A 25,909-nucleotide genomic window follows, 5' to 3' on the forward strand; every position below is an offset into this window, starting at 1 on the left:
TGTGTTAAGGTAGGAAAAAAGAGGCAGAAGCTAAGTTTTTCTCTTAACAACTTCACCTAATTTAGGGAAACCCTGCCTTGTTCTCTACGCAAAACAAGCTTTCAAGCTTTCATTTAATATATATTTATATAGACACAATTTATGGTTTTACCAAAAAGATTAGCAAAACTTATTCAAAGCTTTTATGGTGTGGGTTTCTTGCAAGTTTCTCAAATCACCAAAATCGGTTCTTGGCCCATCCTAATATTACAATTAGCCATAGTTAATGGTTAATCACGATGTTGCAAATTTTATTTTAAAAGAATATCAATTATATCTCTAACGTAGACTTTAAATTTTTGTAAGTATATCTATTTACATCCATTTTAAGCTTTTATTTTAAAAAGTTTCATGCAACACTTATAATTTTATCGATTAAACTCATAAATTTTCACAAACGAATAGTTTAAAACATCATTAAATTACCTATGGAAATTGTCTATGCATCAATTCTTACATGTGTATAGACTTCCTCAAATGTTGGGATTAACAAAATGAATTATTATAATTAATGTATGGAAGATTTAAAAAAAAAAAAAAAAACATAATTGAGAGGCTCCATTGATTTGCTTATAAAGTTTAGAAGTTTAATCGATGAAATTATGAGTTTCGCACGATATTTATTCAAATGAAATGTAACGAAAGGTATAATTAAATTGATATACTTACAATAGTTTAGGGTTTAAATCGTCACAATTATTAGTTTGAAGTTTAAATTTATACATTATAATTAATATATTTCCTTTTATTTTTTGGATCCATTTCATTATAATTCGATTTTTTTTTTTTTTTTTGTTGGAAACGTTTGGAGGCCACATGTCATATTATGTGGGAGCGTAAGCTTTCAAAGAAAATTTGGAGTCATGTTCTCGCCAGTAATATTGGACTATTTGATGTTGATGGAAAGTTATTGTCTCTTCTGAACTATTGAGATTCGTGTTAATATTTCTCTTTTTTTTTTTTGTCACAACCCTTCTAAAGGAGAATAAAATTGATCATGTTATTACAGTTTTGGCATCCTCTCAAAATTGTTCTTTGAAGAAGTTTTTTTCTATAGTCTCTTCCCCTTGATTTTTAATCCTAATGTTTAATTATTTTTTTTTTTAATTTACAATTTGGTTTAGCTCATGCTTAAAAAGTTTTAATTGAGTATTTGTATCTCACTATCATAATATTTTTCAAACGACCCCTCCGGGAAATATTAAAAATTGGTCGTGATAATTTAGTGAGTCATTGAAAATTTGGAGGAGAAATTATATTTCTTAAAATAAGAAAAATAAAAAATTTCAACTTTTTAAAAATCTAAGGAAAAGAAATTTTTCTCGCTTTTTCAATCAAATTTCTTCGCACAACATTTCTATTAATTCAATCAGGATCATGATTTTATGTTATCACCAGCCAATATAAGATGTATAATTGATAAATATTAGAAACATAGTAAACTAAATTAAAAAAATTTAAATAATTCGAGATCATTGGAAAAAAAAAAAAAAAAAAAACTCAAACAGTGGACTAAAACATATATTTAGTTTATTTTTTGAAGCATTTACTTATCAAAAAAATAAATAAAATAAGTACTTTTAAATAATCCAAAAATGAATCTAAAATTTTACGCTTAGGACTAGAGATACTAAGATAGAAAATTTAGAAGTCTAAAATTCTCAAATAAAGTAAAATTATGTGTTAGTGGACCCATATAAAGATTTAAACTTAAAATATAAATACCTTTTATATTTGTAATTTGTAAATGCAAATATGATTTAAGATTGGGAAAATAATTTTCCGTCCTTAGTTTTGAGTATAATTTTCATTTGGTTCCTACGCTAAGTTTCAAAATGTTACACTTTTAGTTCAAGTTTGATTTCAATTTAGTATTTAGATTTCAGAATTTTACAATTTTACCATTGAAAACCTTTCAATTTGATTCTTATGTTTCAAAATTTACATTTATAATTTCGATTTTTCACTAAATATCACCTTCCAACTTTAGTCTTAATGTAGGTTAATTGATTTAAAAGAATAAAAAAAATTACAACTGATTAAGTTTTACTATTTGTTATTACTTTTAAAATTAAAATTAAATTTCATTTCACAATTATTTTAGATTAATTTATAGATATTAACAATAATGACTAAAATCTAGGGACCAAATTCAATCTAAACTCAAACTTAAAAAGTAAATTATAACATTTTGAAATTTAGGAACAATATAGAAACTAGATCTAAAATCAGAAAGGTAGATTTAAGTTTGTTTTTAAATTGTATGAACAAAAAATAATCTCTTTCATGGGCATGACATTTTAATCATACCCCATTAAGGAGAGTGAGATTTTACTTTGAGCATATCATCTAAGTTATATAATGGTCTAAATACTACTTTGATCTTTATACATTAGGTTTTGGTTCATTTTGGTCTCTATAGTTTGAAAGTGTTCATTTTGGTCTCTATAGTTTGAAAGTGTTCATTTTGATACATATACTTTCAACTTTGGTTCATTTTGGTCCATGTACTTTTAAAATATTCATATGTAGGGATCAAGATGATACACTTTTTAAGAGTACAATGACCAATATGAACATTTTGATAATACAGGGACCAAAATAAACCAAAATTGAAAGTATGGGAACCAAAACGAATCCTTTCAAGATATAGGAATCAAAACACAAAGTATAGGTACTAAAGTAGTATTTAAACCTTATATAATCTTTTTACCATGTCAAAAGATATAGTAGTTCAACAACATTGGACTCAAAAATTCGAATCTCTAACTTCTTGAACTATTTTATGGTAGTGAGAATGGTATATCCTATGAAGCACAGATACTTCATGTGAGGCAAAGAATCTGTATCAGACACGTATCAGATACCAATACTTTCATATACTTCTCAGATACGTATTTGACTAGCGATTTGATATATCTATTTTTACGTTTACTTTTTTTAAAGAAAAAAAATACAAACAACTCATTTAATCTTTTTAAATCTAAAACTAGGTAACATATTTTTTTAAGCAAGAGAAAATATACCTCCAATGTATCAGTATCCTCGTTTTTTAGAAATATATATTAAAATAATATATAAAAAATGATGTATCCTTCAACGTATCCATATCTTAGTTTTTTAGAAATTGACGAATCATCGTATTCAATCGTATCCGTATCGTATAATCGTATTGGTGTCTGTGCTTCATAGGGTATATCCCATATTAAATTAAGATTAAATATATTATTTTGTCCCTTGTATTTTGAAATTTGTTCAATTTTGGTCATTTTACGTTCAATAAATTTAAAATTTAATCCCCAATAATAGTTTATTGTTGATTTTTTTATTAAAACTTTTTATTATCTATTAGCATTTTTATTATAGATTTTGAAAAAATTATCACATATTGTACTTCCTTGCATGAAAATCATTATTTGTTATTTGATGATGGCAAAATCCAACTAAGTGAACTCACCTGAGTGTCATGTGCCACTAATGATATAACTTGGAGAAGAGGAACTTGCAAAACAATATATATATATATATATATATATATATATATATATATATACATACATACATACATACATACATACATACATACACACATATGTATACATATACATGTGCGTGCGTGTGTGTGGTATTTGTCATAGTCACTCTCATGCTTAAATCAGACATCAACATAAAGGTCAAAGCATGTAATTTTTTAGGAAGGAGTTGAGCTTATCTTCTGTTGAGTTGTGATGCTATATTTATAATATAGTTCAGGGTCTTGTCTTTTAGGATTGGGATTCTATTTCCTTTTCCCATTTGGAAAACTAGATGCTCAAGGGCTGGATTGGGCCACTAGAAATGTTCTAGACTGAAAGGTCAATTCGGATTGGCTTCTCTCGAGGGGTTTACTGACCTTGGCCTCAGCTTTCAAGGACAAGTCAGGCTCATTGCCATGTGAGCTTTGTTGGCCCCGAGGTCGAGGCGAGCCAACTGAGCCTCTTTAACCCAATTGCTTTTCCTCTTATTTGTAGGAACTCTCTCAGGTCTGCTTCCTACCAGTCTCGAGTTCGTTTTCGGGACTAAGTTACTCTTCTAGTTTTATTTTTACCTTGATCTTTTATTAGTCCAAAATTATCTGTAACATTATTTAATCAATTTCGGTAAAAATTAACTTTGATGGACTAAATCTAAGATTTATTATAAATACAGATTGGCTTCTCTCGAGGGGATTACTGATCTTGACCTCAGCCTCTGAGGTCGTGTCGGGCTCATTGCCATGTGGGCTTTGTTTTCCTTGACTACCGAGGTCGAGACGGGCCAACTAGGTCTCTTGAGCCCAATTGCTTTTCCTCCTATTTGTAGGAACTCTCTCGGACTTGCTTTCTGCCAGTCTTAGGATCGTTTTTTGGATTAGGTAACTCTTCTCATTTTATTTTTACCTTGATCTCTTAATGGTCCAAAATTACCCATAAAATATTCAATCAATTTTAATATAAAAAAATAATTTTGAGGGACTAAATTTAAGATTTATTGTAAATAAGACTAAAATTAAACCATTGAAAATATTAAAACTAAAATTGAATAAATTTTAAAGTAGGGATAAAAATGATATGTTAACTTTAAATAAAAGGTTTTCTTTTTCTTGAATAGAGCATCTTTGTATGAGATTGTAAGAAAATTGCAGACAAACACGAAACTATTAAGTATACGTTGAACAAGATCGGTGAATATTCTTTTAACAAAGAAAGAAAGAACAAACAAACGAAAGAAAAGAATAAAAATAAATAATAATAATAATAGACGGTGGATATAATATTAATGTACACGTAACCTAAATTTCTACAAATTTTAATACAAAACTAGTTTCCGTAACTATTTGGTTTTTTGGAACTCTACTTATACTTGATAACACTACTTTCTCAGATGAATTTCTTTATTTATAGTTTCAAAATTAAAGTTAAATTTCTAAAAAATAAAAATTGTTAGTCTCGTTTGATAACTATTTAATTCTTTTATTTTTTTTATTTTTTTAAATTAAATTTATAAACATTGCTTCCACATCTCAATTATTTTTTTTTTTTTGTTATCTACTTTTTTAAGAGTATTTAAAAAAACGAAGCTAAATTTTTAAAACTATGTGAAAATAGTGTTTATAAGCTTGATTTTAAAAAACGAAAGCCCCGTTTGGTTACCATTTATGTTTTTGTTTCTTTTTTTTTTTTTTAATTAAGCATATAGAAACTACTCTCACCTCCAAAATGTTTCCTTTGTTATCTACTCTTTTATTAATTGTTTAAAAAATCAAGCCAAATTTTGAAAACTAAAAAAAATAAGTCTCATTTGCTAACCATTTGGCTTTTTATTTTTTTTAAAATTAAACCTATTTTATTCATATTTCTTACCATGATTTGTATCTTTTAAGTACAATAGTTGAATTCTTAGTCAAATTCTAAAAACAAAAACAACTTTTTGCAAGCTATTTCTTTAGTTCTCAAAATTTAGCTTGGTTTTTTAAATCATTGGTGAAGAGTAGATAACAAAAGAAGAATTTGGAGGTAGATATTGTGTCCATTGGTTTAATTTTCAAAAATAAAAATAAAAAACAAAATTATTACCAAACGATGTCATAGCTTTTCAAAAGTTGACTTTATATATGGAACTATACTAGGAATTCAACCATTATACTTTAGAAATATGCAAATCATTGTAAGAAAATAGAAAGAAATAGACTTAATTTTAAAAAAAAAAAATCGAAATGATTACCAAACGAGACATAAATGATCACCTTAAAATGTATTATACTTCATAAATTTATGGTTCGGTTAATAAAATCGAAAGTTTAGAGTAAAAAATGATATAAAAATAATCCAAGTTTAGGACTAAATTTTGACTTTCATCCATAATTTATCGAACATTATTTACATTTTAATGATTATGGAAAAAAAATCATGTTATCTACCATAAACTTTGCCGGACGTACCTAGCCTTAGACTTAAACAAGTGTTTTAATTAGTAATAGAGATTGCAACTTTTAATCAAAGTTTAATGGACAATTATTTATGAAATAATGGATACCCTAATCAAATTTAATTAGAAGTAAGATATTGAAATAAAAAAATCATATGAAAGTTCGATACAGCTTGAAACATGGCAAACATTGATTCAAATAAATTGACATTAGAGAGACAACATTAGTAAACGTAAAATAAAAAATTAATGTCCGACTTTGGTCGTGTCATTTTCAATTCCAATTACATTTACAATACTCATGAGATCTTATTTTCTTATCAAAAGCTTGCACGTTTGACACCGTTGGATATTTTTATGATTTATTTATTTAGTCATTTTATTTTGACCTTTTTGTAGTAGTTAATATAATTTGATTACTTGTTAAACAATAAAAGGAAATGTTTCCGATTAGAAAGTGGTATTAAAAGTTCGCTTCAAAAAATTGACGGATCTAAAGCATAAAATCATCCCACCACATCTGGGAACAAACTTCACTGGTCTCTAATTAACCAAATGGTCTACCACCTGATTTTATGAGCATCGAATATGTCTAAAATGGTACACAATCCCACCCTTTTTCACCTCCAAAACTTCCTTCACCACAGATCACACATTAGTCAAATTAACCTACTAGACCGTCAAAAGTCGTATTATTGTCAGGGACTCGTCTTTTTTAGTTAAAATACTATTTTGGTTCATATACATTTGATTTTATTCTATTATCATATCTATATCTTTAATTGTCTAATTTTACTCTATATACTTTCATTAAATCATAAAATTAGTCCTCTCCTAAATTTGAAGGATTAATCTTCCTATTCTAATATATTTAAATTTTTTTAAAAAAAAGTTATTATATGTTATAAGATATATAACGACTTAAAGAGTAAGAATTATCTCAAGTGTAAGGGTTGTCATTTTTCTTTATTTGTCCATATAGAGTAATATACTCTTATACTAAACGAAAATGATAGCAAATCTCTAAATTTAAATAGAGTTTAATCGATGAATTCAATTTATATATAAATTTAGTATCCATTTGTAGTTTATGGTTTTGATATTTGACATTTTTTTTTTAATTACAAAAAATAGATAAGATTTTTAAATAAAAGAGGAACATTTCTACCTTTAACATTAAACTTCAGGAAAAGAAAAAAAAAAAGTCGTATACATTAAAAAAAATAAAAAAAAACTTATTTTTCCAAATAAAATGATGTAAATTCTCTTCCAGATAAAGAAGATGCGTGGAGATGGTTGCAACTTATGGTTTATTTACTTTTAACTAGTGAACAAAAATTAAAGGATGTTTTTCTATGAAACATATTTGGATGCATTGGTGCATCTCAGACTAGACTTATCTTTATGCATCTCATTCAAGTGTTCAATCACAAATTGACACCTATCGAAACTTTTTATATATTTGAAAAATCCTATTTATAATTGAAGGAAATGTAAAAAGATAAATGGGGTTACATTAAAATATAGCTCTTTATCTATACACTACGTGACTATATTTTTAACCGATTAGGTTGCAACAAAAAGGTAATTACTATAAAATATGAATTTTGAGATATTTATACTCTTTAAGTTCAAGCTTAAGTTGCGTCATTGTTCCGGTCACGCTTAAGTAAACTCACTCTTATTTAATTATAAATTCACTTTCATTTATTGAATATTCACTTTTAGAGGATGTTTGGGACAAAGACTATCTTAAATTATAATAATCGCCTCGTACTACCGTAAATATTATTTCAAAACCTCGAATTAGTTACAATTAATACTATTTCAAAACTCTCATTTGCTACAATATTTACTATTTGTTACCGTTTTTATTATTTTACGTTCGTCATTTTTTTATTCTTTATTACAGTGTTTACTAGTTCCTAGAGATGTCCATGGGGCTGGGAAGGTCATTTCTTGCTCCCCATTTCATTCCCCGTTCCCATCCTTGGAAAATTTTCCACGAGGATCAGGGGATTCCCTGTAGGGAATTCACGGGGATCGAGTCCCTGTGGGGAAGTTTTTCCCCGTTATTTTTTTTGGTAAAAGGTCAATTAATTTAAATTACTAATGTAAGTGAATTTTAATTAAGTAATTAACTTTATCACTAAATTGTTTATTATGATTAGTTTTATATGACAATTTGAATTTAAAGATAAATTATTCAAATTTTGGCCTAAAAAAGCTAATTATTTTTTAGTAGAAAGAAATAAATATAAATCAAATTATTCACTTATATAATCTAAATTTAAATATTCAATTTAAACATATTCATTATCTTTCCCAAATCAAATTTGAAATTTTAATGTAATATTTATATTATAATAATAATAACATAACATTAGATAACTATATTAAATAAATATGTAAAAGTCAATCGGGATGAGGGCAAGGTCGGGGATATATCCCCCGTCTCCGTCCCCATTTAGCTCATGGAAAAAAAAATTTCACACTCCCTCCCTCATTCCCCGCCTAATCGGGGAATCCCCACCCTGTATGGGGCGGAGCCCTGCGAGGCCTCGTCCTCGTAGAAATATTGATATTTCTACTCATTTCTTCTCAAACTAAAATAGTTTACACTTCAAACGCATACTATTATTTTCTCAAACTAAAATAGTTTACATCTCAAAAACATACTATTATAACACAAACTAAAACAATACCCCAAATACAGAGCACTATAATAACTAACTCCTTGCCACAAACGTCCCCTTTTTAATAATGAGTAGTTACTTCAAAAAAATTCTTGCTTGACAAGCATTCCAAATACTTTATTTTTCGTTAAAATATTATTATTGAATTTTTTATTTTGAATTTTTTCTCACTTTTTAAAATGTATGATTTAATCTTTTATTTTGAATTTGGTTTTAATTTAGTTCCTTTACTTTGAAATGTTCAAATTTTAGTTTAAATACTTTTAGTAAAAAATACTTAGTCCCGACAATTAGTTTATTTTTATTTTCTTTTTTTAAAAAAAAAAAAACCTTATAAGCATTTATTTCATAAAATGTGAAAGTATATCCCCACAATGTCTTGATTATTTAAACAATTTCAGTAAAATTTAACATTGAAGTTCAACTACATTTAAAATTTATTGAAAGTATAATGACTCTAATAAAATGGAACTCAAAATAGGGACCAAAATAGTTTTTTTTAACATTTTTTTTTATTCCTTCACAAATAATCTCTAAAAAAAAAAAAGGACAACTTATTTCTTCGCAAAATTTGACAAGGGGAATAAAATAAATTTCATGCTCCCTTCTTATCAATTCAACTATAACAAATAGTAGCTAGAGTCTTGTATTTTTCTACCTCTATGGGGAATTTCTAATTTTACTAAGAATTTTATTGTTGGATCAGATTATAACAAACTAAAAAATAACAATACAAGATAATAACTAAAAATAATGTAAAAATCTATTACGATATATATTTCATGTCGAAAGATGAGTAAGCCCATTTATTTAATTCAACATTTCTCAACCTTTATATATATATATATAGAAAAATAGAATTTAGCTCTTTCCAACAAAAAGAAAAATTAGCTAACAAAAGAAAATCTCCTAAAAGACACTTCTAGAATACTCTTACTTTCATTATCAAACCGTCAAAGGTAAAGGTCAAAAGAACCCAAAAATATTGTGGTTAGATGAACAATTTTCATCGGAAAAAAAAAAAAAAAAAGGAAATTTCTCATAACATTTGAAACGTTCAATTTAACCAAAAATAAATAAATAAATAAATAAAATATGATACGGTTGAAATATTCAATTTCCACGTAGACCTACGTATCTGGGGTTCTGGTAATCCACGGTTAAGTAAATCTATAGTCTTACGCCAACTCATCCATTTACATGCTGACACGTGTACAACGAAATTGTGGAACAATTCCAATTCGCCCAGGTTGTTGGGGTTTAGTCATCCAACGTTAATTATGTATTTTCCGTGGCGTATTATCATTTTCTTTCTTCTAAATATTCAATATTAGAATTTATTTATTTATTTTTAAAAAAGAACATTAGAAATTATTCCATGCTGGCTTACCGTTTATGATATTCGATTTAAGAAAGATATAGCTGAAATTTTGTACATTTCAATCTTAGTTACTGAATTTGTAGATAATAATAATGTTCATTGATTAGATAATGAATTTGTAGATAATAATAATGTTCATTGATTTTTCTCTTTTTTATTTCATTTTTATATATAAATATACACTCCTTCTCATTAAAGCACAAATAATTCATACCCTTTACCTTCTATAAATTTTCCTTTTTTTTTTTTATTTTTTAACTACAATGTTTCATGCGTTTTTACATATCAACTCATTGTGGGATTTTAAATATAGCTTAATTAATATCAATTATATTAATTAGATTTAATAAATTTCAACCAATATCTTTACAATTAATATATTAGGCTATCTTAACTATTTAATATAAGTTATTATTATTATGATGATGATTATCGATATTCTAATTAATATAATAACTAAATTATTTTTAATAATTAATTTAAATTAATTAATTATGTTTAATAATGGTTTGACATAAAATTATTCATTTATTTTCACTTTTATTAATTAAATAATACTAAATTTATTTGATGACTACAACAATTGGTCTCTTGTATTTAATTAAGAAATTTTTATTTAATTTTAATTTTTTTTTAAATTGATAAATTGAATAAATATTTCAAACACAGACATTAATTTTCTACCTATCTAAACACAAACATTAATTATCTCATACATTTAAAATTCAAACATTCAAATTCTAGATATTTAATATCTATAAGAAACAATGTCTGTCGTCGGGTCCTACAATAGAATATTCAAGCCGCATACAAATATATACTATATTTTAGTTGAACTATACTCGTTTTGACTTCTTAATTTGTAAATAATATTTTCGACTATAAGTTTGAAAGTATCAAAATATTCATAAGTAAATATACTGTTTAACATGCAGAATTGGGGTGGGAAGTGGAATTCAAATACCACACTTCTAAGTTTATATATGTCAACTAGTTGAATTATGCTAAGTTATATGAATTTAATATATATATTTCTCTATATTAAACATATATGGATATGTAAAAAAATTTCTATAAAAAAAATAAATGACAAGTTTAAGTCTGAATTTTTAAAAGTTTGTGTTAAAAAAGTTTTTGTGTACGTCTAAATTAATATTATCATTTTGGATGTTAGCTTATTAGATAAAGACACAAATCACTATCTCAAGGGTCACTGATTCAGTCCCTTGTTCCTACGAGTTAAACTTCTGAAAATTCATTTTTGTGTTTAATAGGTCATTATTAAACTTTCAAAAATACTTATTAAGTCTATGAACTTTTAGTTTTGTATTTCAATTTCGTTTATGGTAAGTTTAAGAATTTTAAAAATATTGAATATACCAATAACTTGTTATATATAAAATTTAAAATGTACGGTGAACATAAAATTTGAAGTTTAAGGGAGTATTTTCGATACATTTCTTAAATTTCAAAAATCAAATAGACCAAATCTAAAAGTAAATAGATTAAATTTTAATTTAATTAAAAAGAACTATTTAAATCTTTTTGTTGAGTTGAATAATTTTTGCTTTCAAAGTTAGAAAGAGAATGAGAGAAAGAAATAGAAAGAAAATATGGGTGGGATTGGGAAGAAAGAGCATAAAAAGAAGAGTTGGTAGTTGTAAACTGATAAACTGCCAAAATTCCCACTTGTAAATAATAATAATAATAATAATAAAACAGTCAAAAGAAGACACCAATCCCATTTTATAAACCCTTCTCTTTCATTTCCAATCCAAAACAACAAACCAAAGCCAATTAGAATATAGAATTCAAAATTTTAGACTAATCTTTCACAAACCCAAATTAAGGAAAAACAAAAATGGAATCTGTAATTGCAGAGCTAGAAGGCACTCTATTGAAGAGCTCTGATGTATTCTCCTACTTCATGTTGATGGCTTTCGAGGCCTCCGGTTTGATCCGGTTCGCGCTGTTGCTGTTGTCGTGGCCAATCATACGCCTTCTCGAGGCAGTAGGGATGGCGGAGTTGGGGTTGAGAGTGGCGACGTTTGTGGCGGTGTTCGGGGTTCGAAAGGCAGAGATCGAGTCGGTTTCGAGGGCGGTTTTGCCAAAGTTTTTGATGGATGATTTGGATATGAATGTTTGGAGAGTGGCAAGCGGGTTTAAGAAACGAGTCGTGGTGACCAAAATGCCACAGGTTATGGTAGAGAGGTTTGTAAAGGAGCATTTACTAGCAGACGAGGTCGTCGGATACAAACTCGGGTTTAACCGATTTGGGTTCGCGACGGGGCTTGTGAAGGGAGGATTTGGTTCTGTTGTTGAAGAGATTTATGAGCTTTTTGATTTGAGTAATGGTGGAAGAAGGCCTAGTATGGGTTTAGGAAGACCTTCATCATGTTCTTCCTTTTTGGATCTTTGTGAGGTTAGTTTTAACAATACCAAATGTTTCTCTTCCTTTTTTTTTCTTTTTTGTAGTAAACATATCTTTTAAACGTCAATAGTTTTTTTTTTTTCCACTTAAGCTTTGTTTTAATTAACTATAAAGTTTAAACTTTAGAAAATATTTCAAATTGATACCTATTTACTAAGTTATATACATTTAGATGGATCCACTAAAAATTAACACTTTTTTGGGCTACTTTATTTTTTCTTATTTAGAAGTGGTAAAAAAGGTGACGAGTTATGAGATTTAATATAGATTGGATGAGAAAGTTAAATGGGTGAACTATACTAAAATTTGAATGGAGTAGTAAAAACTAGAATTAATCTAAGTGAGTCATTGGTAAAAATATTGGGCAGCACATATAATTAAGCAAGGGCAAGTTAAAATAGAAAAATTAGTGGAAAGGAAAATCAACAAAATTAGGTGAATTTGGTTTATTTTAATTTTTTTCAACATGTTTAGTGAAATCAAATCTCTATAAAAGTCTGAAAATAAAGACTTCCTTTGACAATTATTTAGATCTCGCTTGATAATTATTTTATTTTTTATTTTTATTTTTGAAAATTAAATGTATTGACACTACTTACATCTCCAAATTTCTTCATTTGTTATCTACTTTTTACCCATGATTTAAAAAACAAAACCAAATTGGAGAACTAAGAAAAGTAGTTTTCAAAATTTTATTTTTATTTTTGAAATTTGACTAAAAATTCTACAATTAAAAACGTTAATGAAATAGATTTAATTTTCAAAAATAAAAACCAAAAAAAAATTATTGTCTTACGTTTTAGTTTTAGTTTTTCTAAAATTAAGCTAATAAACACGTATTCTATCTCTAAATTTATTGTTTTGTTATCTATTTTTTTACTTATATTATATCAAAAACCAAGTTAGATTTCAAAAACTAAAAAAGTATTTTTTTAATTTTTTTTAAATTTAGTTAAGAATTCAATATTATATTTAAAATAAATGGAGATTATTATAAAAAAAACTAAAAGAAAATAGACTTAATTAAATTTTTTTTTTAAAAAAAAGTTTTTTAGTATATTGACAAAATGGCATCATTGTAATTAATGTTTCAGGAACAAATGCACTCACCATTAACAATCGCCCAAATTCGGGACCATACTCCACGTCACCAAGATCTCCGACCGTCACCGGTCATCTTCCACGACGGCCGCCTTGTCAACCGCCCAACTCCGGCCACCGCCCTCATAATCCTCCTATGGGTCCCACTCGGCATAATCCTCGCCATCCTCCGAATCTCCATCGGATTAATTTTACCAATGTGGGCCATCCCCTACGTCACTCGCCTTTTCGGCGGCAAAGTAATCGTCAGAGGCCACCCCCCCCCGCCGATCTCCGGCAACCCCACCGCCGCCACCTCCGGCGTACTCTTCGTCTGCACTCATCGCACGTTAATGGACCCCGTGGTCCTGGCCACCGTGCTCCGCCGCAAAGTCCCCGCCGTCACCTACTCCATCTCCCGCCTAACCGAAATCCTTTCCCCAATCCCCACCGTTCGATTAACCCGAATCCGACATGTCGACGCGGAGAAAATCAAAAGAGAGTTATCCAAAGGCGACTTGGTAGTTTGCCCCGAAGGAACGACGTGTCGGGAGCCGTTTCTCTTGAGATTCAGCGCGCTATTCGCGGAACTAACGGACAGGATTGTACCGGTAGCGATGAATTACCGGGTTGGTTTTTTTCATGCAACCACGGCTCGAGGATGGAAGGGGTTGGACCCGGTGTTTTTCTTCATGAACCCACGGCCGGTGTATGAGGTGACATTTTTGAACCAGTTGCCGGTCGAGGCGACTTGCTCGGCCGGAAAAAACCCACACGAGGTGGCGAATCACGTGCAGAGGATATTGGCGGCAAGTTTGGGGTTTGAATGCACAAATTTTACAAGGAAGGATAAATATAGAGTTTTGGCTGGGAATGATGGATCGGTGTCCTATGTCTCTTTGGTCGATCAACTCAAGAAGCTGGTTGCCAAATTCAAACCCCTTATTCACCTTAGTTAATAATTGAAGGTTTGTATCGATTTGGTTTGGTTCGGTTTGTTCATTGATTTTAGTTTTGTGAGGTTTTTTTCCCTTCCAAATTTGTTGTTTTTCTTTGTTGGAATTTGGATTCTTTTGTTTTAAATTTTGTGGAAACGTAGAATAAATAATCATATAATATAATTTAGCATATGGTTTGATTTTTATTTTACTTCCACTTTTACTAAATGACGCGGTAACTTTTGATTTCGAAATCATAATGTCTCATTTAGTTGGAACTCTACTCAAATTGACTTATATAAATATATATATATATATATATATTTAAAATAATAAGTCAAAAGATTCTAATAAAAAAAATAGAGGGTGTGAAATATGACATTTCATCTATGACTAACAATATGATTTACGGTCGAGTTGAGATAAGGTGGTGTGCTTAAAAGGAAAAAATATATATTTTCTTAGATAAATTAAAGAAAAATATCAATTTATACCTCTGAGCTTTAAGAGTCATATCAATTTCAACTCTGAACTTTTGTAAGCGTATCAATTTACACCCTACATTATGTTTCATTTGGAAAAACCTCGTGTGAAACTTATAATTATGTAACGAAGAACACATGTTAAAAGGATCAGTGTTGGTTGTGAGGATAATTTTTAGTCTTTGAAACACGAGAAAATAACGTGTCAGATTGCAAGGGATGTAGGGAAATGTTGGGACAAATAAGGTGTCGAATCTGGATTTTGAATCATGATCCTAATCCTAGGCCTGAGGCATTAACAATTGTATTAATTAAATCCCTAAACTTTCATAAATGAGTCAATTTAGACTATCTGATAAAATTTTCTTTGAAAATCATTAATGCATTTATTTTTAATCATCAATTTTGTAAAATTGACATTTGAAGAAATTTACACATCTTTGATGATTAACGCATGGATGATTTTCAAAGGCAACCATAATGAACGATTTAAATTGATTGACTTATGAAAATCTAAGAGTTTAATTAACTTTAATTATAAGCTTCACACGATATTGGTTGATTGAAATTTGAAATATAGTATAAATTGATATAATTATGAAAATTTAATATTTAAATTATTTAAATTATACAATTATTATGTCAGGATTTGAATGGATAAGATTTCAAAGTTTTAGGAGTAAACATTAATTCTCAAATGAGATGAACGGTATAAATAATAATTAATTCAACGGAAAGTTTTATCTTTTTTGTTTGAGAAGAAAATTGTTAAATGTGCGATTAAGATCCATGATCCTCGAGTTTATCACTATGGTTTAAAATTTTTAATTCCGTCCCCATGTTTTTTTTTTATCTCTAAGGTTTAATCAAACTTTTATGGCTTTATTGTTATCATATTTAAAAAAAAAAATCGCATGATAGTTTTTATTCAATTAATCAAGAAACACGTGCATATACACATGAAATCTTATAGTTTTTATTAAGAAACATTTGAAATATAGTGATTTGTTAAATGTAACATGTCTTATTGTCATATTTTTCCTAAGAAAATTATTTTGTGTTGTACTAGGGGTGTTAATGGGTTGGATCGGGTTGAGTTGAAAGATTTTTTAGACTCAACATTGTAAATTTTTTCACCCAAATGACCCTTATTAAAAAATGAACTCAACCCAACTCAACCATTGGTTCGGGTTAATCGGGTCATTTATTTAAAATTTTATTCTAAAAAGAAGTAAAATGTAAATATGTAAAAATCTAATTTAATTGTTTTCATATATTGAATTAAGATTAACAACTCAATTTTAATTTATATAGTGAACTTTTTCTTTCTAAACTGCAAAGAAATCACTTTTAAGAGTTGTTGAAATATAAATTATTCAAAAAAAATAATGGAATTAAATAAAATTAAAATCAATGTATGTAAAGAGTTGTTGAAATATAAATTATTCAAAAAATAATGGAATTAAATAAAATTAAAATCAACGTATGTATGAATAATTGTGTTATAAGTAATAAAAAAAATATATTTTAAAGTTAATAATAAATTTAGGTTAGTTCGGGTTGGTTTTTGTTATATTAGGTGAACCCACGAGCCAACCCAATCCATACAATTTCATTTATTTGAATCCAACCTAACCCAAATGAGTTGATAACCCAACCCAAACCGCATAGATTGGGTTGAGTTGATCAATCATCGGATTTTTTGAACACCCCTATTATACCGTACTAAACAATTTTTTTTCTTCTTTTCTGTTAGTAACTACTCGAAGAGAATGACAAAAGAGGATTTTATGAAAAATTAAGAATTAAAAGTAAGACGAATATTATCCTCTATAGCCCCTTACAATTTTGTAGTTATAATTATTATTATTTTTTTTAAAAGAATCTTGTAGTTTTAATTTAAAGTAGTTAAAACATGTTTAATTTAAAAAAAAAAGATCATTTTGTCATAACTAAATATTATTTGAAGTTTGTTTAATCTCCATACAATTTATGAAAAAGTTTGGGAAATTATTACATATAGAAAAAATAACGAACTATTTACAAAAATAGCATAAAAAAATTATATATACTAATAGACTTTTAACTTCTATCAACAACTTTGAGTGATAAACTTCTATTAGTTTCTATCATCGATAGATACCGATAGACTTCTATTAGCCTCTATCAAAGAATATTAAAATTTTTATATTTTATGTAAATAGTTTCTTTTATTTTAAAATCTCCAAAAAGTTTCATATAATATAATTTAAAAAATCAAGATTATATTTTAATTTTAAAAAATCAATACAATACATGTAAAATTTTCATTTGAAAACTAATAATTTCTTTTGGAGTTTTATAATCTCAATTTTCTTAATTGAAATCATTATTCCAATTTTAAGTAAAAATTTAGGATTCTAAACTAATTTATGCACGTGTACAATCTAAGCTTTCGAACTTTTTATATATAAATTTACTTTATTTACTTTTATATTTGTCTCTTTAAAAGATTTTGTATTTTTTCCTCAAATTTGAGCTATGGGAGATTTTTTTTTTTTTTTTTTAATTTAAGAACATAATCAAACACTTTAACTTTTTTTTCGTTTTATATATGCATTTCACACCTACGTAAAAATAAGCACATACTCTATATGTAACTGCCACCTCTAAGTAATCACATTCCATTGGCATCATTTGCATCAGTGGGTACTCATTAAACACATACACTCAAAGAGTTGCATTGTGCCAACACCAATTTCATCTATTCTACATAAAACTTTAATTTGAAATATATAAATATATCTTGTGAATTGAAAATTCGAAAGGTCACATTTTATTGTCTTTTGATTTTTTTTTTTTTTTTATTTGAAAAGGAGATTGTGTTGAGTTGAGATAGTTTGAAGATAATAGATGATCTATAACTGAAAATTAGAAAGCCTCATTTTATCGACAAAGGATAATATAGGAATTTATTACAAATAAAATGGCAAAATAAATATATATAAAAATCATCCCCTTATAGCCCTTTTATATATTCAATATATTAAAATAAAAAGTAAATATGAATCTTAACAAATCAACACAGATACCTCGTTGTTGTAATACTTAGAGATATGTTAGAAAATCTGATCCAAGTATATTGATTCTTCGCCTTTCTACAAAGAATCAAATGAAAATTAAATTTACTTCCCATAAAATATAATCAAATGAAAATTTCTAAACAAAAACACAAAAATATGTCTTAAAAAAAATGAACAAAACAACAACCAATTCGTTACTCAAACACTTTCTAAAATATTCACAATCTAACACTTTCTAAAACATTTACAATGTCGTAGATTGTTGACTCTTAACACCTACACAACATAAATTACGAAAAATTATCCAATTAACCAAAGTAAAAATTCCATCACCATCAATATTTTTCTCCAAAAAGTTCAAACAAAAATAAAAGAGAGAAAAAAGAGCTAGGAATTATCCTTTTGATATTCAACCTTGATACACTATTGATATACATGTGATATAATACTTATACATTCGAAAGTATACTTGATATCATTAATACACTACTAGTATACGATTGATACACTTGATGTACTATTGATAAACACTTGATACACTGATGAAAATGACTAGTGATTTGAGTGTTTAAAAATTCATAAAAATGATTTTTTTTTTTTAAAAAAAAAAATCTCTAGTTATTCTAAACACACCCAAATTATCAAAATGAGTATACTAATTGAGTGTTAGTGAACTTTAGATTGAATTTGTCCTGCCATTTGTACTTAAAAATGAAGAAACAACATCATTTAAAAAGAAAAAAAACTACAAAATAGATTAAAAAGAATAACAATTACAAAAGTTAAAGTGAGTAATAACTCATATTGCTGCAAACAAAAAATACAAAAGGTATACAAATCATAGGTTGATTGACACACCAAAAGACACACAACTGATATACTTTAAATGTGGTATATTAGTTTATTGATATACCAAAAAAACGTACGTTTGTTAAAAGGGTAAAATCGAAATACGAAATAAGTGAAAATTTAAATTTGAAGATTTTGTCATATCTACAATTTTTCATATGTCGAAGACATCTCCCTAATTTTAAGTTTTGGATTTGACATCCACTACACATTCCCTTTTTTAATACAACATTATAGAGATAGAAATTGAAAGTTGAAGTTTCAAAGAATGAAATAAATGTCTTGTCAATGAAGCGTGCATAAATTCTCCATTAAATGTAGAATTAAAACCAACTACAAAAAGGAATATTTTGAAGAATTTACTATATATATAGACTCACCACTTAATAATTTTATTTCTCAAACATATCTTATAAAAAAAAAAAGAAAAAAAAAGGAATATTCAAGCATCTTTAATAATTATTTGATTTGCAAAGTTCCAAAGAGTTTTTTTTTTTTTTTTTTTTTTTCTTTGGGGGAATATTGAAGGAATACCTAACTTTGGAAATTAAAGAAAGAGATTCTTATGAAAAATACTTTATTGGTCAAAGCCATAATTGTAATTTTGAATAATAAATTGAAGCTTGAAAGTGATAACTTTGAGAATTTTTGCTTTTAATACTACATTCTTTATATATTTATATATTTCTTCAAATAATACCTACAAATAATGAAAAGCTTCCCTATCACTCTACCTATTATGTACCATTAATTTGGGCTATATATAAAACCATTTATTACTCTCTTTCACTTTAAAATGAAAAATTAATTAGGACATAAACTAGAAATAGAAAATGTTACAAAAATGCACTCTTTCTATTAATATATCCAACAATCACTCTGAAAATCTAAAAAATATATATACTAATAATAAATAAAATAAAAAAGAAGTAGAAATTTTACATACAAATTCAGAAGAATTGCCAAAGCCTCATCCCTCAAATAGTTGTACTTAAAAAAATAAAAAAGAAGATTTTATTGATGGCACTAATAAAAATAGTTTTTATTTCGAAACTTATTAAGTTGTACTAATTTTGATTTTGGAATTTCAATTTCATCAAAACTGTACCTGAAATGTAAATAAGTGTTGCAATTATACATTACACTTAGAAAGATATTTCAACCTTTTTCTGCTAATAAATTTTTGTTTTAAAAATCGTTACAAACATTATTCTCACATGTGTTTGAAATTTATAAAACATATGTATATTACAAAAGGAGTTAGAGTTCAAAAAGATGGGACTAGAGCTGCAATTTTATTAGAACTCGTAAAGAATTAATGTGTGTATTAATCAAATTATAATTGTACAGAATTTTGGTTTGAAATTACAGAGTTTATAGAAATCTTCGTGCCACTTTCTAGCGAATAAGTTAAAAATTTAAATAATTGGTAGAAATTGTTTCACTTATCAAATGTAGGATTCAGTTAGATGAAATTAAAAGTTAGTAAAAAATGATACAAGGTAAATTTAGAGATTAAAAAGTAACTTTTCCCTCAATAATAATAAGATTGACTTATTTTATGTTAATCTCTCGGACTTTTAATATTTTTATTATATCTCTTCTTTTTAATATTCTATTTCTCTCACAAAAGTACATTAAAAAAAAGTTTAAAATGTCATTATTTCTAAGTTTTGTACAATTTCTTTTAGCCACTATTTTAATTTTTTAAATTGTTTAACATAAAAATGGATCCATTTTGAGATCCAAGATTTATTTTGTTGATTGATATAGCTTTAAATATTTAACTAGTTAATGAACAAAACGTGTGTCTATAAGTATAATGATATATACAACATACAAAATAATTATAAAAACTAAATTAAAGATGTATTTAAATTAAAATAGTTTTTGAAATATTTTCAAAGTATATTTTAAACTTTTTTTTTCCAAAAGAGTAAATAAAAATGACTTTTTGAAAAATATTTTTTCTTTAATCAATCAAAACAGACGCTAATTCATTTTGTAAAGTTGAGGGATATCAAATACAAACTTGGGAAGTTTTAGGCTCGAAATATAATTCAAACTCGATAATACTTAGTTTAAAGTTATACTTTTAAACTTTTAGGATTACGTCATATAGTTCATATACCTTTTTAAAAAAAGTATAATAAACTCATAAACTTGTTATAACATAAATTAGTAACGAAAAATCGAACCTCCAACTCTAAAGAAAAATGATGTATGTCGATTATTGTTTGTATAACCTCACTTTAGCAAACTTTTGAAGTTATATCTATTTAATTCATTTATTTTTAAATAGCATTGTTGAGTAAAATTATAAAATTTTAAATTTATGTCTAATAAATTCCTATCACTAAGTAGATAAAATTCAAGTCACATTACTTGAGAGTTATGTGATAGATTAATTTCAAATAGATCCAAGCATTCTTGGATATACATAACTTACTCACGAGAAGCCATAAAACACAAGAGTATGACTGCAATTAACACTAAATAGACATGTAGTGAAATTGTCGATTTGAGTATAACTTAGTCTATATCAATTATAATTTTGAAGATTGATGCTCCTAAAGACATGTAGAGAAGTTCATGCACCAAATTTATTGTTTAATTTAAAGGGATAATCAATTTTAATAATGTTAAATTAAAAGGTTTTTGAACTTTCAAACAAATTATAATAGATTAATTAATCTATTGAATTTTATGTTTAATTAAGATTTTGAACTTTTAATTTTATGTCTAATATATTCGTATATTTTAAAAATTTGAAAGCTCAGACTAATTTTGTAATTTTGAAAGTTTATACCTATTGATAGGTGAATCTCATTAGGTCAGTCTCCACATGATTATTTCCCAATAGTCTCGATTTACATTGTCAAACTCGTGCCATGTCGTGCCACACACTCTCTAATAGCATCAGCAAAGTCAATTGTTAAATATGGCTAAAAAAACCAATTCATTGTTGATCTTTATAGGTGTGGGAAACTTAAATATTTATATGGCTTTTTAGGTGTCATTCATTTGGGGATTTGTGCCTTGATGAGTGATAGAGTGATATGTCGAGGTAATCAGGTAACGAGATAATTAGCTATTTAATGGTTATTCTTTTTGTGTAAGGGGTTTCGAACTCAATAACTCCGATTTATCGTTTGAGGACTCCTTTTCATTGATATGGCCTTCGAGGGTCTTCTCAAGCTCAACCACCTTTTCGACTCGAGACTTAGTCAATATTTGACCCACAACAGGATTAAATAAACACAAAATTTTAATTACAAAGAACTAAAAGGGTAATTGTAGCGAGTAACACTTCGGCTGATAATTAAGTGCATAACAACATTTTAAAATAATTATAAATATAATAAAATCTATCCTTGGTAGACTCTTATTAAGGTTAAAACTCTTACTAATGATTGGTAGAATCTTAAAATTGAATCTAAAATTTATTATATTCATACTATTTATTTATATTGGACTATATTTACAAATACTTTAAATCTGATTTTTTCCAATACTAAATTTGTAGTTTAGATTTAAAACCAAAAAACAAAAAAAAAAAAAAAAAAAAAAAAAAAAAGAGAAGAAGAAGAGCTTTTTGGTAAATTTAAAGGAAATTCAATTCATCTCGTCCACGCGTTGAAAAGTTAAAATTTGAAGCGGCAAACGGCTGGTCAGTCGGCGAAGTACACAGCATTTTGCAGATCTCGTTTTACAACCTTAACGCCGTTAAATCAAACGAACAAGATGGCACCACGTGTCTTAAACCGAACAAAAGGCGTTGGTAAGACGCTAACGGAGACGACGCGGTTTTACCGTTTAAAGCCTTTTTCCCCATATAATCAGTTCATTCCATTTTCTGTTTTCTTTACAAAATTCCCAAAATCAAATCCTCCGTCTGTCAAACCCTTGTCCACCCCAATTTCGTTGGCCCCACAGTTTCTAGGGTTCTTTAATCCAATCCCTCATTTCCCAATTCACACTCCCCTTATTCAATTCTACCCTTTTCTTTTTTTGTTGTTTTTTCTTTGATTTTTTTTTTCTTTTTGAGGGTTCGTGGCCGACATTTTGATCGTGGGGGGGGGGGTTTTGTTTTGTTTTTATTTCTGGGGTTGATCGTATGTGTTGTTTTCTGGTCTTGGGAGTTGGGAGGATTGAAATTTTGAGGGATTCTTCGATTTAAGGGGTTGGTGATTGATTGGATTGAGTTTTGTTGATGTCGTCGATGGCGGCGGCGTCTTCTTACTGGTGTTACCGATGCAGTCGCTTTGTTAGGGTTTCTAATCAGGACTCTGTTGTGTGCCCTGATTGTAATAGTGGATTCATTGAACAGATCGAGCAACCGTCGAGGTTGGTGAACGTGGAAGCGGCGCCACGGAGGAGGTTTCCGGCTGCGGCGATGTATATGATTGGCCACCGTTCGAATTCGGGGCAGAATTTGGGATCTGGGCTTCGGAGATCTCGGAGGAATGGAGGGGATCGCTCGCCTTTTAATCCTGTGATTGTTCTTCGTGGGCCTTCTGATGGGACTGAAGCTGGAGAAAGTCGTCGGTTTGAGCTTTATTATGATGATGGCGGTGGTTCTGGCCTGAGACCTCTGCCACCGAGTATGTCCGAGTTTTTGTTAGGGTCTGGGTTTGATAGGCTTCTGGAACAACTTTCTCAGATTGAAATGAACGGTATTGGGCGGTTCGAGAACCCGCCGGCGTCGAAGGCTGCGATTGAATCAATGCCCACTATTGAAATCTGTGACAATCATTTGGAAACTGAGTCACACTGTGCTGTTTGCAAAGAAGCATTCGAATTGGGGAGTGAAGCACGGGAGATGCCATGTAAGCATATTTATCATTCTGATTGTATTCTACCTTGGCTTTCAATTCGAAATTCTTGTCCAGTGTGTCGCCATGAATTACCGTCTGATAATCAGAACTCTGTGGATGCTGCTGAAAGTGGCGAAAATGGGGGATCGGTGACCTCAAATTGGGATGAGAATGTGGGCTTAACCATTTGGAGGTTACCCGGCGGGGGGTTTGCGGTAGGGCGGTTTCATGGTGGCAGAAGAGGTGGGGAGAGAGAGCTCCCGGTTGTTTACACCGAGGTGGATGGTGGTTTTGCCAATGGTGGCCTTCCTAGAAGGGTATCATTTGCTTCAAGAGGCAGAGGCAGGGAGCAAGGTGGGTGGGGCCGAATAATTCGCAATATGTTTGCTTGTTTTGGAGGATCAATGAGGTCAATGGCATCTACTTCAAATTCCACCTCTGATTCTGGTCCTTCAAGGAATAGTAGACCACTCCCACATTTCAATACCGAGCCAAGACGACGGCGAACATGGTCTATGGAGGTTAACAGTGGAACAATCAGCTGGTGATTTGGGAATGTGGTTGGTTAGGAAGGCTAATTGCTTGAAGAAGTTCTAGCTGGGGTTGGGACTTTGAGAGGCAGGCTTATTTATTGCTGTAAATAGCAAAATTTGAATTATGGGTTGGAATGAGGCAGTTCTCCCAGCTTTATATTGATAAAAGTTAGAAGGTTGCTCTGGTGAAGAAAGATTTTTTTTTCCCCTTCTTTTTGGGTTATTTGGATAAGAGATATTGCAATAGAAATGTGAAAAATAAATGCAGTCATTCTTAAGCAGAAGAGAAGAAAAGAGGTACCTCCTTACTGCATTAGAAAATGTGATGGAAAATACAAGGTTTACATTTATATGCTTGAAGGTTCTTTTGTAGAGCAGGGTGCATGATCCCATTAATATAGTCTGTTAGAAACCAGTTTCAGAGGTGGAGCTAGAGCACCTGCAACTTCATATCATTACAATATCTATTATCAAGTATTTACTGCTTAAATATGTTGTTAGGCCCAGTTTTTCTTCTTCTTCTTAATATGATTCCGTTATTTTAAAGAATATGTGAGCTCTCGTGAAGCATGTGATGAATTCTGCATCAGCTTAATTACTTGCTTGACTATTGTTTTGCACATCTTATGCTTGTAATGATGTATATTGCTAGAAATAAATTGCTTTATTGGCGTTTGTATTCAACTGGCTGTTAAGCAATGTTCATATTTAAATTCAAAAGCTCTTCATATTTGTTAGCCTGTTATGTGCCTTTATCTCAGAATCTGTGTAATTAGATTTAGACTTCTATTAATTGAACTTAGACCTGGGCTTGTTCTTCTATTTGCTGAATCATTCTGGAGGGGTTCGCAGTTGAGAAAGATTAGTGTTAGAGAGTGTTTATTGATCTGTAGTAGTAGTGTCTATTGTAAGCTTAGGGAGATTGATGGTCTGAGATACATTCTTACCTTAAAGTTCGAAGTATAATGTCGGTTTAGTATCTTTTGTTTTGTCTCTAGCAAGAAGCGGAACTGTTCTTAATGAAACAAACAGTACCTCCCTGATTTTTTTCAACCTTTATAAGAGAAGTGGAACTTCTCTCGAAAAGGTTTGGCATCATATTTTGATTGGATTGGTTTTGAAATTATGTTGCCAAATTATGTTACAAATATCAATGTGTAAGATAAAAAACCATGCAGTACATAGTAGAAACTGGAATCTTGACCTACTCCTCTTCACAGGCTATCTTACTGTTTTCTAACAGTTCTATTGGTTGGTAGACTCTACTATTAGGAGCTAAATTATAATTGAAATCTCTGCAATACTGAAGAGTGCGGAATTCATGGTTATGGTCTATGGACCAGTTCAGATTGTTCCATTTTTATTCCATCAACAAATCCTAGTTTTGATGTGTGTTGTGCATAACTTCATCTTCATTTAGAGGTCTCAAATCCGAACTCTCGAGTGGGCTTAATACCAAAAGCCCTTGATATCTCCTGCGTTTGAGCCTCGGGGCAGGTGTGGGTGTCGTGGGGTGTAGGGGGCAAAGTTCCGACTCCCGGTTATAAACAATAGTAATAATGATATTAGTGGCCCTAGGTTTGTTTGGTCTGGGTAGGTGAATTTATAGCATGTTTCCTTAGGTAGGATATATGTTTATATTGCTCCCTGCACAG

At 28.9% G+C, this 25,909-nt stretch overlaps 2 protein-coding genes across 2 annotated transcripts; both read left to right on the forward strand.

Annotated features, from left to right (window-relative positions):
* The first annotated feature begins 11,801 nt into the window (after positions 1 to 11,801).
* LOC120080261 (glycerol-3-phosphate acyltransferase 5-like) lies at positions 11,802 to 14,701 on the forward strand. Its single transcript, XM_039034877.2, has 2 exons — positions 11,802 to 12,484; positions 13,588 to 14,701. Exons 1-2 carry the CDS (start codon positions 11,924 to 11,926, stop codon positions 14,530 to 14,532), a joined length of 1,506 nt encoding a protein of 501 aa, XP_038890805.2. The 5' UTR covers positions 11,802 to 11,923; the 3' UTR covers positions 14,533 to 14,701.
* Positions 14,702 to 22,755: 8,054 nt separating this feature from the next.
* LOC120079840 (putative E3 ubiquitin-protein ligase RHC2A) lies at positions 22,756 to 24,994 on the forward strand. The gene has a single exon (XM_039034270.2). The coding sequence runs from the start codon at positions 23,118 to 23,120 to the stop codon at positions 24,267 to 24,269; it is 1,152 nt and encodes a 383-aa protein (XP_038890198.2). The 5' UTR covers positions 22,756 to 23,117; the 3' UTR covers positions 24,270 to 24,994.
* Positions 24,995 to 25,909: the final 915 nt, after the last annotated feature.

Source organism: Benincasa hispida, chromosome 7 (assembly GCF_027475165.1).
Source record: "Benincasa hispida cultivar pf3 chromosome 7, pf3_genome.v1.1, whole genome shotgun sequence".
In the NCBI taxonomy this organism is placed as follows: Eukaryota; Viridiplantae; Streptophyta; class Magnoliopsida; order Cucurbitales; family Cucurbitaceae; genus Benincasa; species Benincasa hispida.

What these genes read in the sequence shown, in the direction of transcription:
- LOC120079840 (XM_039034270.2), top strand. Translation starts at nt 23,118, where the DNA reads ATGTCGTCGATGGCGGCGGCGTCTTCTTACTGGTGTTACCGATGCAGT.
- LOC120080261 (XM_039034877.2), top strand. Translation starts at nt 11,924, where the DNA reads ATGGAATCTGTAATTGCAGAGCTAGAAGGCACTCTATTGAAGAGCTCT. An exon ending in CCTTTTTGGATCTTTGTGAG is followed by an intron (nt 12,485 to 13,587) that starts GTTAGTTTTAAC and finishes TTAATGTTTCAG; the next exon opens with GAACAAATGCACTCACCATT.